Below are 12,785 nucleotides of genomic sequence, written 5' to 3'. Positions count from 1 at the left end.
TTTTAGTGTTTTTCTGTTTATCATGGCCCTCTAAATAGATGCCAACCTGACACTTGTTACAGCCAAAAACATTTGCCACATAACACTTACAGACCATCACTTGATTACTAAAACATCATTTCTTTTTTTTTTTGATACCCAAAAGATTATAAAAAAACAGGACAAGAAACAAATATTACATTTTCATATATCTGTAATAAGATCTTGGCTAATTTCTGTCTATTACTCTCTTATATATGAATACATACATTTGAAAAACCTTTTTAGATGAGGCCCCTCCCGCCTCCCCTGCCAAACTGACCCCAGACTACAGAGCAGACAGCAACATGAGGTCCAGTAGGTTAACTGGCAGTTCACGTTACGAGGATCGCATCCCTAACTATACCAATGTGGTGAAGAGCATGTATGCCTTTGCTTTTATTTGGGGATTTGGAGGACAACTACAGGAAAGGTACAGGACAGATTTGTTTAAAGAGCTATCATGATAACTCATTGTATTACAGTTAAATGGATTTTTTTTAATTTGCAAATTTTTATTATTATTATTATTATTATTATTATTATTATTATTATTATTATTATTATTATAATACCTCCAGGCACATCAGTAAATTCAACAAGTTCTGCCGTGAGACCCTGTACCGCGCCACTTACCCCATCAGTCTTCCTCTCAGTGGTACTGTGTTTGACTACTGTGTGGAGGTCCACCATGGTATGATGATAAAGTGGAGTGACAGACCCATGGAGAAGATGAGGAACTTGCCTGCACACTATGTCATCACTCCTGAGGTGAGTTGGTGTATTAGGGTGGGTCTAGCAGGGGGGATCCCTTCTCCCTCTGCCCCCCTTCAAGCTCCCCAACCTCAAAATCTTCTCAAAACACAACAGCAGGTTATGTGTCTGTCCCTTCCAAGAAATAAATAACTGAGAATAGATGGGTTCCATTTTGATTTTGTTTGCCATTTTGGAATTTTCTGTTCTTTTTGCTCTTCTTTTCCTTTCCCAGGCATTCAAATAGAACCAGTGCCCCCCAGGCCTTTTTCATATAATGTTTTGTTAGCATAAGGGATTTCATTTTCACAGAAAGCGGACATATTGTTTCACTCTTTGCTTTACATGTATGATCTCTCTGTATTTTTCAGGTGGAGCGCTACCACTACCTGGTGGACTTATTGCTGAGTTCTCACTACCCTGTTCTGTTGGTTGGCGTTCCAGGTGTGGGGAAAACTGCTCTCATACAGGTCAGTGGTGGTACCTGCTTTGCCACAGTGTTGAACTACTGATGTGATAGAAACCATGGAAATTTGATCATTTCATATATTAAATGCGTGTTAATTTTTTATGCCATTTGAACAGGTTGATATTGCTATTTTATGAGGAGTGAATATTTTAGCAAGATTTCTTTTAGAATATCAATATGCAAAAACACCAGGTCCCAATATCACATCATTTGTCATGATCACAATTGAAAAAAAAAATTTCTTTCAGAATATCATCCAGCAAAAGCACCCATTCTCTCGGCTGCCAATTTCTCAAGGTGTCGTCCCGCAGCAGCTCCACAACTCCGTGGCCAACTACATGCTGGAGATCAATAAACGTGACGTCCTGAGCACGCACCCAAGTACCGCGCCTCTCCCCAAACCACACCACTTGTTCTTCATTGATGACCTGAATATGGCCAAAAGTGATTGTGTCACAGGTAAGTGGAAATCTAAATCGCTATTTAGTTTTAAAAAGTAAAAATAATTAAAATTGCTTCGGTTTGACTAAATGGATTTGACTTTTGTAAATGATGAACATTGACAACATGATGTAGTCATTTTGAAGTTTTAAAGTCCTCTTTAAAATGTAATGTTTTGAGTTTTTATTTTTGTTGATTCACTGAAGGCATGTTAAATAGATTGATTGCATATTGATTGATATGGTTTATTGATGTGATCATCATCTCTCAGTTGTATACCACTACCTTGCAGGCACACAGCCATCACTGGAGGTACTCAGAGAGGTCATGACACAGCGCAGTCTGTATGACCGTCACCGCCATGTCAAACTGGACCTGGAGGGAACGGACTTTGTGACAGCGTGCAGGAGTCCTGGAGTAGCTGGTAAGGTGTCCATGGAAGCTGGCAATAAATATTAGACTCAGTTATGGAACATTTTTCATTACTTACAAGATATGTTTCTCAGCTTCAAGAGTGTAGAAGTACTCTGACTTTTGTGGTCCAAGAAAGCTATATTTTGTCATCAGAATTTCATCATAATCACATTGCAGTCCTAAACTGGACACTTTGACACTTGTTTCTTTCAGGTTCAGGTGCCGGAGAATCATGCCACATTCTGTCCTCGAGGCTGACACGTCTGTTCACTGTAATGACATTTTTTATGCCGACTGCAGAGGGGATGCATTCTCTGTTTGGCAAGACCATCCAGTCATGGTTGGAGGAATTCCCCACCTACTCTGTAGAACACCACCATGAGTTTGCTTATGTAAGTGCCTGTCTGTAGAAGTTTATGTCGAAGTCAATGTAAGCAGTTGGCATATTGGCTGGTAAAGTAGCAGTATACAAGCCTGTAGGCAGGGAGGTTTGGGGTATCATACAAAGAGCCCACTTTGAAACAAAACGTAATTGATATTCTATATTATTTCTTAACTCAAAGGGTATAAATGTCCATTTTTTCAGAAAAAGAAACCCTTCTTTGAAATTACTGCCTACAAGCCTGGTTTATTTGGCCACAGGATGCCTAATGAAAATTATGGTTGGATAAATGAAAGTTCCTTTTTTTTCAAAAGTATATAATAAATTTATTTTTCTTTTTTCTAGGCCATGACCCAAGGTCTCCTGGAGATGTATAATGTAGTTAAAGAGAGACTGCGACCAACTCCTGCCAATGCTCATTACATCTTCACACTGCGTGACATTGCTCGAGTCATGGAGGGTATCCTGATGATGTCGCCAAGGGCGCGACCAAAACTGAAGCCAAAGCCACGGAGAAAGAAAGACAAACCTGAGCTGGGACGTAATAGTAAGGCTGGCAGTTATGACCAGTTATTACTGGCATGAGGCAATTGGTTATGCACTTGGCAAAATTTATCTAATTGTTTAATCAGTTTTTTATCTGAATATATTTTAGTCTGTGCAAATTTTGTATCAGAATATATTTCAATCTGTATCAATTTTGTTTAAGTTTGGCAGGCCTGTGAATTTGTAAAATTAGATTTCCACATAAGTCTCTCAGATATCTAATATCATGCCAGTGATAATTGTAATTCTGATATTATTTCAGAAATGACTATCAGCTTACCAGCACTGAACAAACCTGTGGACAGAAGCAAGCTGAGATCTCAGAATTGGGCTCCTACTGCTGGCAAAGATGTGGTGGGAGGAGCGCCACCTATGATGCGTGTCATTGCCAGACTGTGGTGTCATGAGGTTGCCAGGACGTTTGGGGACAGGATAACTGCAGAAGAAGGTTAGGACATGCACACACTCATGCACACACACACACACACATACACATGCACACATACACACACACTTGAACGGACACACGTTTATATTTCGCCGCATACTTAAAGAGTTATGTCCTTTCCTTTGATGTATGTGTTTCAAATAAATCGGGTCTTAATACCAATATGTAAGAGTCCAAAAATCTTTAACAGTGAGTAAGATATAGAATGACACTCTTATTGTGCCTGTGGCATACAGATTAATTACAACATAGAATCAGATATATGAAATAATTTGATTTTAAAATTCTTCGTAAAATTAACCAGAATAACACTCAGTCCGCAAAACTTTCTTCTAGACTGTATGTGGTTCAAGAGAACAATGGAGGACATAGTGGCCAAATACTTCTGCACTGGCAAGGCAGAGTTCAGGGAGAAAATGTCTTCTATCAAAGAAGAAAGTGGTTCACAGGTAAACTGAACACATGAAGATAGAAATCTGAAGCACTGCACTTAATTATATATAATCACAAAGCACTTTGCCATGTTGTTGTGCTTCTAATTGATAACTTTGTGTGTACATTTTTGTATTCTGCATTTGTCATGCATAATGTGAAATTTCTTTGAAATCTTTCAATTTTATTTTCTTTGGGAAAAGCAATTCCACATAATGTGCACAAAAGCTTGTTTTATTATAATTTTTCTGTTGGTTGCAAGCTGCAACTTTCTGTCATCATAAACTCACCAGCACATCTGCCTGAGTGGAATTACAGCAGACATAAAACTAAATCTAGCTTTCAGTTCATGAAGTCAACTTCCATCGCTTGTATAGGTGGTAAAATGCCCCTTTAAATGGTTGGCACATAATAAGATAATGTCATCTAAAGAAAATTTATCAGTATATTTCTTTGATAGATGCACCATAATTTTTGCTTTTTCATTTATTTATTTATTTATTTATATATTTATTTATTTCCAACAGGATAGTCTTATTTTATTATTATAGATGACATATATTGTTACAGTTCACATGCCCGGATGATTGACTAAGTGAGTGTGTTAGTTGTGACATCAAGACTTATGATTGTGTTTGGTTGAGACAGCACATTCACCACCACATTGCACTGTTATCTATATATGACCCCTTATTTCAGGGCAGCACTGTAGAGTCCTTTCTCAGTAAGGTAGATACATGGTCACTACTGGACACAGCTGACCACCACATATTTCTTATACATACGATGAATATAAATAAATAACCCAATATATCTATTATATAGATAAGATCGAACGCAAATGCTGTGCTTTAGCATGCACTGATTATTTTGCATGATTTTGATGAAGATTCATTAAAATTTGTTAATTTTTAATTATAGTTCATAGTCCATGATTCTGCATGATGCTGAAATGAGTTTCTAATGTAAACAGCATGATTTAATGATGCTGTAAAGACAGCAGTAAATGTCCCATTTTGATGCTGCTTGCATGTATAAGCTAAGGTTCAGTGACAGGGGTTATAAGAGAGAAATGTTTGAGATCAGTTAATGGTCCTGGACCACTGACTAGTAGATATACCACTAGACAAAAAAAAATCGTTTTCAAAATGCCTGGTCCAGTGGGACTAATGGAATTTTTTTGTGATAGTCTAAGATGTTTTCCTTCTTTGGACTTAATTTGGAAAAGTTTTCATCTACTTGTCTAATTGTCCAGTTGACTGAGAACTAATGATTACATGGTGCATATTTATAACCTGATTGATATGATTGTAGATCTGATGATGAACATAGAACATGGCGGCTAAGATTGGCAGTTAAGTTAGAAGAGTAGAATGAATATTATAGTAGAATACAATTCAGAGGAAATTAGTCATCATATCTGATAATTCATGGGTATCACATAGTCAAGCATGGAATCGTGACATTATTTATAGCAAATAATTAAATAATTTAGGCAATTTTAATAACTTAGGTCACATATTTTATACTGAACTATTATAATAATAATAATAATTATTATTATTATTATTATTATTATTATTATAGTACTTTTAAGTAATTCAATGAATCAGTATATCCAATCAAATAAATCTCAGCTGAAAGGTTTCTTTACATGTTGCACAATTCATAAACCTTCAAGTGATAATTATTTGTTATTCATCTCATTGTGCAGAATATTGGTGTGATATTCACACGTCTTTATCTCTTTCTCTCTGTTCTATCTCTCAGTTCACACGGTCATCCCCAGTGAGGAGAATCACGCCTCCGCCCTTCTATAAGAGTGATTCCTTGACTCCGGACAATGAGCTGCCCAGTACAGCCAGCACAGTGACCATCACTGAGGTGACCACAGAGGTGACCACACCCTTCTCTGACTATGCCACCACTATGGAGTTTGTTACACCGCTGAGTCAAGGTAGGTTGACCTCCTAAACACCACCACCCCCACACACACACAAAAGGTAGATAAAAAATAAATAAATGAAAAATGTGTTTGTAAATAAGAAGACTGCCTTCTTTTGGTGATAATTTGACATATGGCATATGGGTGACCCTAATTGACATTCATTATAGCCACTGACAGTGGTGTTTCTCTTCAACTGTTAACCAAGGCTAATTTTCTTTTAATATCCAACTTAAAAACACTGTCTGAGGTCCAGTACAGTGATCAATCAAATGACCATTCAGTCTTTCATGTAGGGAAAGAGAAAAGGTCTTGTCCTCATTAAGTGTTTACATGCCTTTTGTTGAAGATCTTGACTTTTGTCCTGAAGGCTGTCTATGACTGTGGTAGACAAGTCAATAAACTTACTTCTTTCACACCTTTTGTTCAAATGAATCTAACCTCTAAGCTTTCAGATAGCTTGTTATTTTCCTTGAAGTGACTGGGTAATGTTTTAGACATGTTTTTCCATGTTTCCACTGATATTTGTGATGATATTTGATATAATTTTGTTACATCAGGTGTATTCACAAAGGCTTGAATAATGAGGATCCGCCTTGTCTTTTAATAAGGAAAATATGTTTAACTCCAGTTGTGGATTTTTAAAAATTGATCTATTGGATTAGTTGCTTTAATTTTTCTTCAACATTTTCCAGGTGAATTCACAGAGGCAGCCACCACAGATGTTGTCACTCCATTCAGCACAGAGTATGACATCCAGTCCCAGTACCAGTCTGAGTTCAACGCCCCAATCCGTGCCCCACCCCCCAGTGAGGACCCTGGGTCCAGGATGTCCACGGGGTCCACCGAGACCGAAACCACAGAGGAGAGTTCTACAGAAGAGACGGCATCTTCAGAGGAGGACTCTGAAACAGGTGAGAGAGATGGGAATTTATACCTGTCAGTAAATATTGTGGATATCCAATACTGGTGTCAATTTTTTAAGATTATCTTTTGGACAGTTGATAGGAATAAATCAGAAAATTGAGAAACATCTCTTTTGTTTTGAGAGAAAAAAAGGAACAGTTTCTAGCATCTTTCTTTTCAACAAATCCAAATTGTTTTGAGATGAAATGTACTTGTAAAGAAATTCTTATCAGTGATAGATTATAACGTCTTTTACAGAAACAACAACCAGTGGTATGCAGTCCAAAATGACGACAACGGGAGACGAGAGCACTGCCATGACAGGTAGGGGTTACCATGGAAACTATTGGCACATTTTAAATGAAAGCAGAGAATTTACAGGATCTATGCAGATTTGAGTATTATATTGAGTAGATTTCTAGTCATCTGTATACATAACTTGTAGGTGTGACACATTTTGCAGACTTCTTAAGTAAAAATGTAATTTCTAGCAGATTTAGATTCTGTGTGACATCATTACTTTACTTTTTTAATGACATATTCACCAGTAGATTTATTAGTCAATACTAATTTGACTTTAATATTACAAAAACTAATGGTGTTGATTTTAAACAGGTGTTGTGGCTTTTGCTGGTGTTGTATACTAATACATGGACATCTCCTTCCACACACTCAAATCACTGAATTAAAAAGTTCACTAATTGAATCTGTGAATCTGTGAATCTGCTCATTGAATCTGTGTTGGAATCCTGCTACACTAAACAACTTATTAGATGTAGTGTTGCGGAGATTGTTTCGTCCAAAAAATGAAATCATAACATGCAGGCAAAAGTCATACTTTATATGATTTGGTGTATGAATTTGAATCCAAGAGTGTGTGGTGTGGATTTTTTAAAAAAATAATTATTGTTATAACCAGTGATTGAAATTAATGCTCTTAATTTCCCAAATAATTTCAAATCCAAATTTCACGTTTTAGGTTTTAAATTTCCATGATGCTTTTTAATGTTGAAAGTAATGATATACAAATATAGTATTTTTGATGTAAAATGTAAGCCTGAAAAGTTGATCTGTATTATAAACTTGACCTAAAAACTTGATGAAATGTTTTGCTGAAATGGCTGTCAAAAGTAGCAGTTTCAACAAGACAAAAAAGTTGCCTAAATTTTCCTATAATTGGTATTATCATTCAGTTGGAAGGACTATTTTTTAATCTGCTCCAAAAACGGGTCCATTTTTTCCTAAAAACTAATTGTTTGTGGTCTGCCTCAAATTTTTGTGAAAATCAGTTTGTTTTGGACAGATTTCAAATTCCAAAACTTGTCTAGATTCTCCAAGAGTTGAAGATGAGGACATTGGTGATCTACAACGTACATGAATAATTGATTTCCACTAATTGCGTGCTGTTTTATCTTGAAGACTACACAAGAACCCCCAGTGGCAGCACTGGGTTACAGCTTGGACATCTTGAAAGTCGCACTACATTGTATTCTTCAATTGGCTTGTTGAGTGATTCGCTAGAAGGTATCAGTGTTAGGGCAACAGAGAGTTCTCTTTTTTTAAAGTATTAATTATTTATTTTCAATTTTTTTTTGAAAATTTTCTTTGTTATGGCAAAAAGTTATTTTGATGAAAAATGCGTTTTGTTATCCTAGTGCATTTTGACAAGGTTTTAAGTTGGTGCATTATTCCTGAATTGGGTGCATTAAACTTGTTGTGCTTCACCAAGAAATATTGTTTGTCCTGTTTTATACACATGTATTATTATCTTTGACAATTTCTGTTTTTATAGAATCTGAATTTAGTGTCTTTTTAAACAGGGTGCAGTAATTGACAAAACAATCTGATTTATTACCAGAATCCTGTGCATATAGCTCTCTGTTGCCTTACTGTAATATTTTGCTTCTGACTCTGAAGTGCTCAGTTTGGCTTTAAATGGTGTTTATTTATTTTGAAAATTTAAGTGTTTGATTCTAATTTGACTAATAATTCTTCCAGTTACTCTCTCTGAGAAGATACAGTTTTATTCTGAGATTTGTGTTTTTACTTCTTTCTATTAATTCTTTTACTTCATGATGCTAACCTATCTATTTTTCTCAATAAAAAAAGTGATTTAATGTTTAGTGCTAGTTAATCTTGTTTACCAATTTGTTTGAGATTAACGGTTAACTGATTTACTTCTTACTTATTGAAAACAAATTTCTCTGAACATTATTTCAAGGTCATTAATGATTGCATGGTGCTATATTTCACTGTTAGTAACTTTCCTTTTTGACTGACAGATAGTGCAGCCAATCCCAGCCAGGCATCAAACCTGAAGGCTCCTCCCACTCCAAGTTTAAAGAAAGGAGGTGCCAAGAAAGAAGTGAAGAGAGGAGTAACCTTCAAAACAGGGCTGATAGCTGACAGAGAGACGGAGGCCTATGAGGGGCCACTGTTATCCATGGATCAAATCAAACTGCCGAATGAGGACCTGACAGATATCATGTTTACCAAGTTTATCATGGCTTCTTACACTGAGGCTATGGGACTTACACCTGACAAAGGTAAAAAATAACACATCCTGTTCTGCTATGAGCCTTTCTGACATATAACCAAGTCTCTTGGAATCTTTCTTTTAATACCAGCACCATTGCATCATTCCTGATACTGAAAGGTGACATAGGTCAGATATGGCTGAAGGAAACTCCCCATTATTTACATGAAATGAAGAGTGCTGTCCTGATTAACCAGTTAAGGTGATTTCTAAAATTTAGATTCCTGTTGAAAGTAGAAGGTGAATTTTAATTGCTTGTTTTGGTTGTGATAAATAAATTATTCATCTGATGAAGAATATGTCAGACCAGTAAATATAGAACAGCAGTTACTTTATATAGAGAAAAATTTATTTACTTTTGTTGTGTAGCTTTTGTGCCTTTAAACATACTCTGCAGCAGATATTTAGAACTAAAAAAAAAGAAATTTGGAGGGATCCTGACAAAAAAAATATCTCACCAGATTTACTGTTATTAATTCTTTTTTTAACATTAACATATTGGACCATCTAGATATAGTAATAGTTGTTATGTTCTCCCCCCAGGCTATGTGGAGTGCTCAGAGGACATCTTGGATGAAGCCTTGCAGACCTGCCTGGCACTGTACAATGCTGGGACGTCCCAGAGACTGGATCTGGTCTTCTTCAAGGAGGCCATACAACATATGGCTAGGCTCAGTAGAGTGCTGGTGGGTAGTCATTTATTTTATTTTTTTAATCCTTTTTTGATGATTTCTTGGCATGCTAACTCTATTTGTTCATTATGAGGATATATGCACTTGTAAGTGGATTTTTCCAAGGCATTTCATTTATCATCAGTTTTTAACAGACTGCACTCACTGTATATATAATAATAACATCTGTGACAATATTGTAGGCTATGACCAATGGTCACTCCCTACAACTGGGCATGAGTTACTGTACTGGACGTGCCACAGTGACCAGACTAGCCGCACACATAGCTCACTGCAAGGTACCGTATTGGCCAGCATTGTAGTTGGCCATTTGTCATTTCAAGATGATGATCTTTCTTTATCTCAGATATACATTCTTTCTTATTTCTTTCAAGGAGATATTAACACCAATTATGATGCCAAAGCATATGATGTACTTTATAAAAGTGAAATATAGAAAGAAATTTATGAAATGGTTAAAATTGAGACATACCAAAAGCTTACTTTAATTTCTGTCTATGTCACGTAATATTTAGATGACAATGAAGATTTATGTGGAGTTTTAGTATTGTTCTGACAAGCTATTTTTCTACTAAGTTTGATATAATCTTTCAGCTGTTTGAGCCCAAGCCCCAAGGAGACCTGGCCAGAAACAGAGAAGTTTTACGTGAGCACATGCGACGCTGTAGTCAGACGGCTGCCATTGTGGGAAAACCTGTCGTCTTGATGATCCATGAGGAACTTGGGGAGGAATGTCTGCTTGATGTGTGCTCGTATATGGTAGAAGGTCAGTACATGCTCTGAAATTAATAAGACATTAATCCAGCAGACAATTTGAATAAGAATTTTAATTACATGTCTGTCAATATTTTCTTAGGTACCTGCTTGGGTTATACACTACCAAGGATCTTCAACAAATAATTAGAATGAGAATTTTAATTTCCTATCTGTCAATATTTTCCTAGGTACCTGCCCCGGTCTGTACACTACAAAGGAACTCTAGCAGATCAATTGAATGAGAATTTAAATTCAGTATCTGTCCATATTTTCTAAGGTACCTGTCACCGTCGAACTACAGGAGATAATTAGAATGAGGATTTTAATTCCCTATTTGTCAATATTTCCCTAGGTACCTGCCCTGGCCTATACACCACAGAGGAACTCCAGCAGATAGCCACCCAGATGACCCCCGGTCAGGTCCAGATCAGGAAAGTGGACAAGGTGGAACAGACCTTCAATGACAAGTTCATACGGAGAGTTAAACAAAACCTGCATGTGGTGATAATTCTGAATTATTCAGGTACAGAGGTGATAACTTTCTGTGCTGAAGTGCATATTGATGTTGAAAAATTAATGCTTTAGATTTACTATTATGTAGAAATAATTTCTTACCTGCACCATAAAATTTAAGTAGAAATAGAGAGCGATTTGTTTATTATTTAATTGTTTTTAAGTATTAAGTTCAATTTAATCCACATTTATATTAGTTTATTTATTTAAGAGTCATTTCAGTAAAAATGCCTATTCAACATTGCCACAAGCGCCATGAGTATTTAGTACCATACATATTTGCTCAACTCCTACTACTGCAATAGTTAATATTGTTTGTTATCGGACATAATTACAGGTTCCACAGTGTACACCAAACACAGCCCCATGCACAATTTGCTGCGGAAATGTCCCTCCCTGATACATCATGTGATCAGTGTGGATCTGTACAAACCCTGGAACCATGACGCCTACGTCAAAGTTGCCGAGACGTGGTTACGGGATGAGTCTTCAAGAGTAAGTTAATTCTTGTGGGATGAGTTGTATATAGTGTATGATGACCTTTGAAATGACTGGCCAGTCAGTTGGAAGTAAATCATCAAATTCAAATGAAAAAAAAAAAAATCAAACAAGGAATACTAGTGAAGGGATAGGTTGAGCAATGATTCATGAGTAGGACAAAATTGCTTTTTTCCTGAAGAAAATAAATTTTGGCAGGTAAATCCTGGATTGAGTACGTTTAAGAGATGAAATTATATATATTTTTTATTATTCAGATACCAGTCCCATGGTCAGAAATCAACACATTAGAACAGGTGAAAGCCGTCTCCTCCGCCATGGCTTACATCCACAACTCCTCACGGGAGGCGGTAGAGAGGCTCTACTCACAGTACAGTCAGGCACAGCTCAAGTTCTACACCCCACTGACATTTATGGAGTTTGTCCACATCTTTAAGGTGGTGTCTGCAAGTATTGCCAAGAAAGAAAAGGTGAGATTTTCGGTATTGATGAAGCTTGATAACCATATGGATTTCTATTGTTGAAGCCCACTTCACTGATTATTTTCAAAGTTATTTAAAATAGTTTGATTTCTATTATTTCTTTGTAGAATAAAAAACAAACAAGCTTGAATTACTTATAAATTGTAAGTCTTTAATCAAATTTTTGAACTTAAGAATATTATGTATTTAATCAAAAATTTTTCTTGAATAGATTATGTTTAATGTACATACAACAAGCATGACGGTGTACTGTAATGTGATTTCACCTTTCAGAGTAAGATAGACAAGTACCAAGCAGGCCTTGAGAAGATGAACGAAGCCTTTGATTGTATCGCCAAATACAAGGACAGGGTCTCGGAGTTACGTCCTCGGCACAGAGCGGCGCAGGAATTGGTGGAAGGTCACGTGAAGAAAGTGGAAGAACAAAAACAGGAGTTTGTGGAGGTGAACTTTATGAAGACTTAATATACTCATACTTAACAAGTTGCTTGTTTTTGATGTGTTTATTTTATTTGTACGTGTATTTATACACACATACACCCTCACAAACACAC

The 12,785-nt window shown here is 36.3% G+C and overlaps 1 protein-coding gene across 1 annotated transcript in view; it reads left to right on the top strand.

Annotated features, from left to right (window-relative positions):
* The window catches only part of LOC106179703 (dynein heavy chain domain-containing protein 1-like), a 97,164-nt gene that overhangs the window by 66,149 nt on the left and 18,230 nt on the right, over positions 1 to 12,785 (top strand). Inside the window, exons 54-75 of the mRNA XM_087013753.1 lie at positions 268 to 451; positions 600 to 789; positions 1,143 to 1,241; positions 1,489 to 1,699; positions 1,974 to 2,105; positions 2,309 to 2,487; positions 2,823 to 3,024; positions 3,286 to 3,471; positions 3,808 to 3,920; positions 4,603 to 4,632; positions 5,674 to 5,860; positions 6,544 to 6,762; positions 7,013 to 7,078; positions 8,174 to 8,278; positions 9,037 to 9,300; positions 9,834 to 9,976; positions 10,165 to 10,260; positions 10,577 to 10,748; positions 11,091 to 11,261; positions 11,589 to 11,746; positions 12,007 to 12,219; positions 12,505 to 12,675. Of these exons, the coding sequence (XP_086869879.1) occupies positions 268 to 451; positions 600 to 789; positions 1,143 to 1,241; positions 1,489 to 1,699; positions 1,974 to 2,105; positions 2,309 to 2,487; positions 2,823 to 3,024; positions 3,286 to 3,471; positions 3,808 to 3,920; positions 4,603 to 4,632; positions 5,674 to 5,860; positions 6,544 to 6,762; positions 7,013 to 7,078; positions 8,174 to 8,278; positions 9,037 to 9,300; positions 9,834 to 9,976; positions 10,165 to 10,260; positions 10,577 to 10,748; positions 11,091 to 11,261; positions 11,589 to 11,746; positions 12,007 to 12,219; positions 12,505 to 12,675 (3,491 nt within the window). The remainder of the gene's footprint in view (positions 1 to 267; positions 452 to 599; positions 790 to 1,142; positions 1,242 to 1,488; positions 1,700 to 1,973; positions 2,106 to 2,308; positions 2,488 to 2,822; positions 3,025 to 3,285; positions 3,472 to 3,807; positions 3,921 to 4,602; positions 4,633 to 5,673; positions 5,861 to 6,543; positions 6,763 to 7,012; positions 7,079 to 8,173; positions 8,279 to 9,036; positions 9,301 to 9,833; positions 9,977 to 10,164; positions 10,261 to 10,576; positions 10,749 to 11,090; positions 11,262 to 11,588; positions 11,747 to 12,006; positions 12,220 to 12,504; positions 12,676 to 12,785) is intronic.

Source organism: Lingula anatina, chromosome 5, assembly GCF_051362555.1.
Source record: "Lingula anatina isolate TDL-2025a chromosome 5, LinAna3.0, whole genome shotgun sequence".
NCBI classification, from domain to species: Eukaryota; Metazoa; Brachiopoda; class Lingulata; order Lingulida; family Lingulidae; genus Lingula; species Lingula anatina.
Note: the sequence above shows the minus strand (reverse complement) of the source record. Positions and strands in the feature narration are given on the sequence as shown.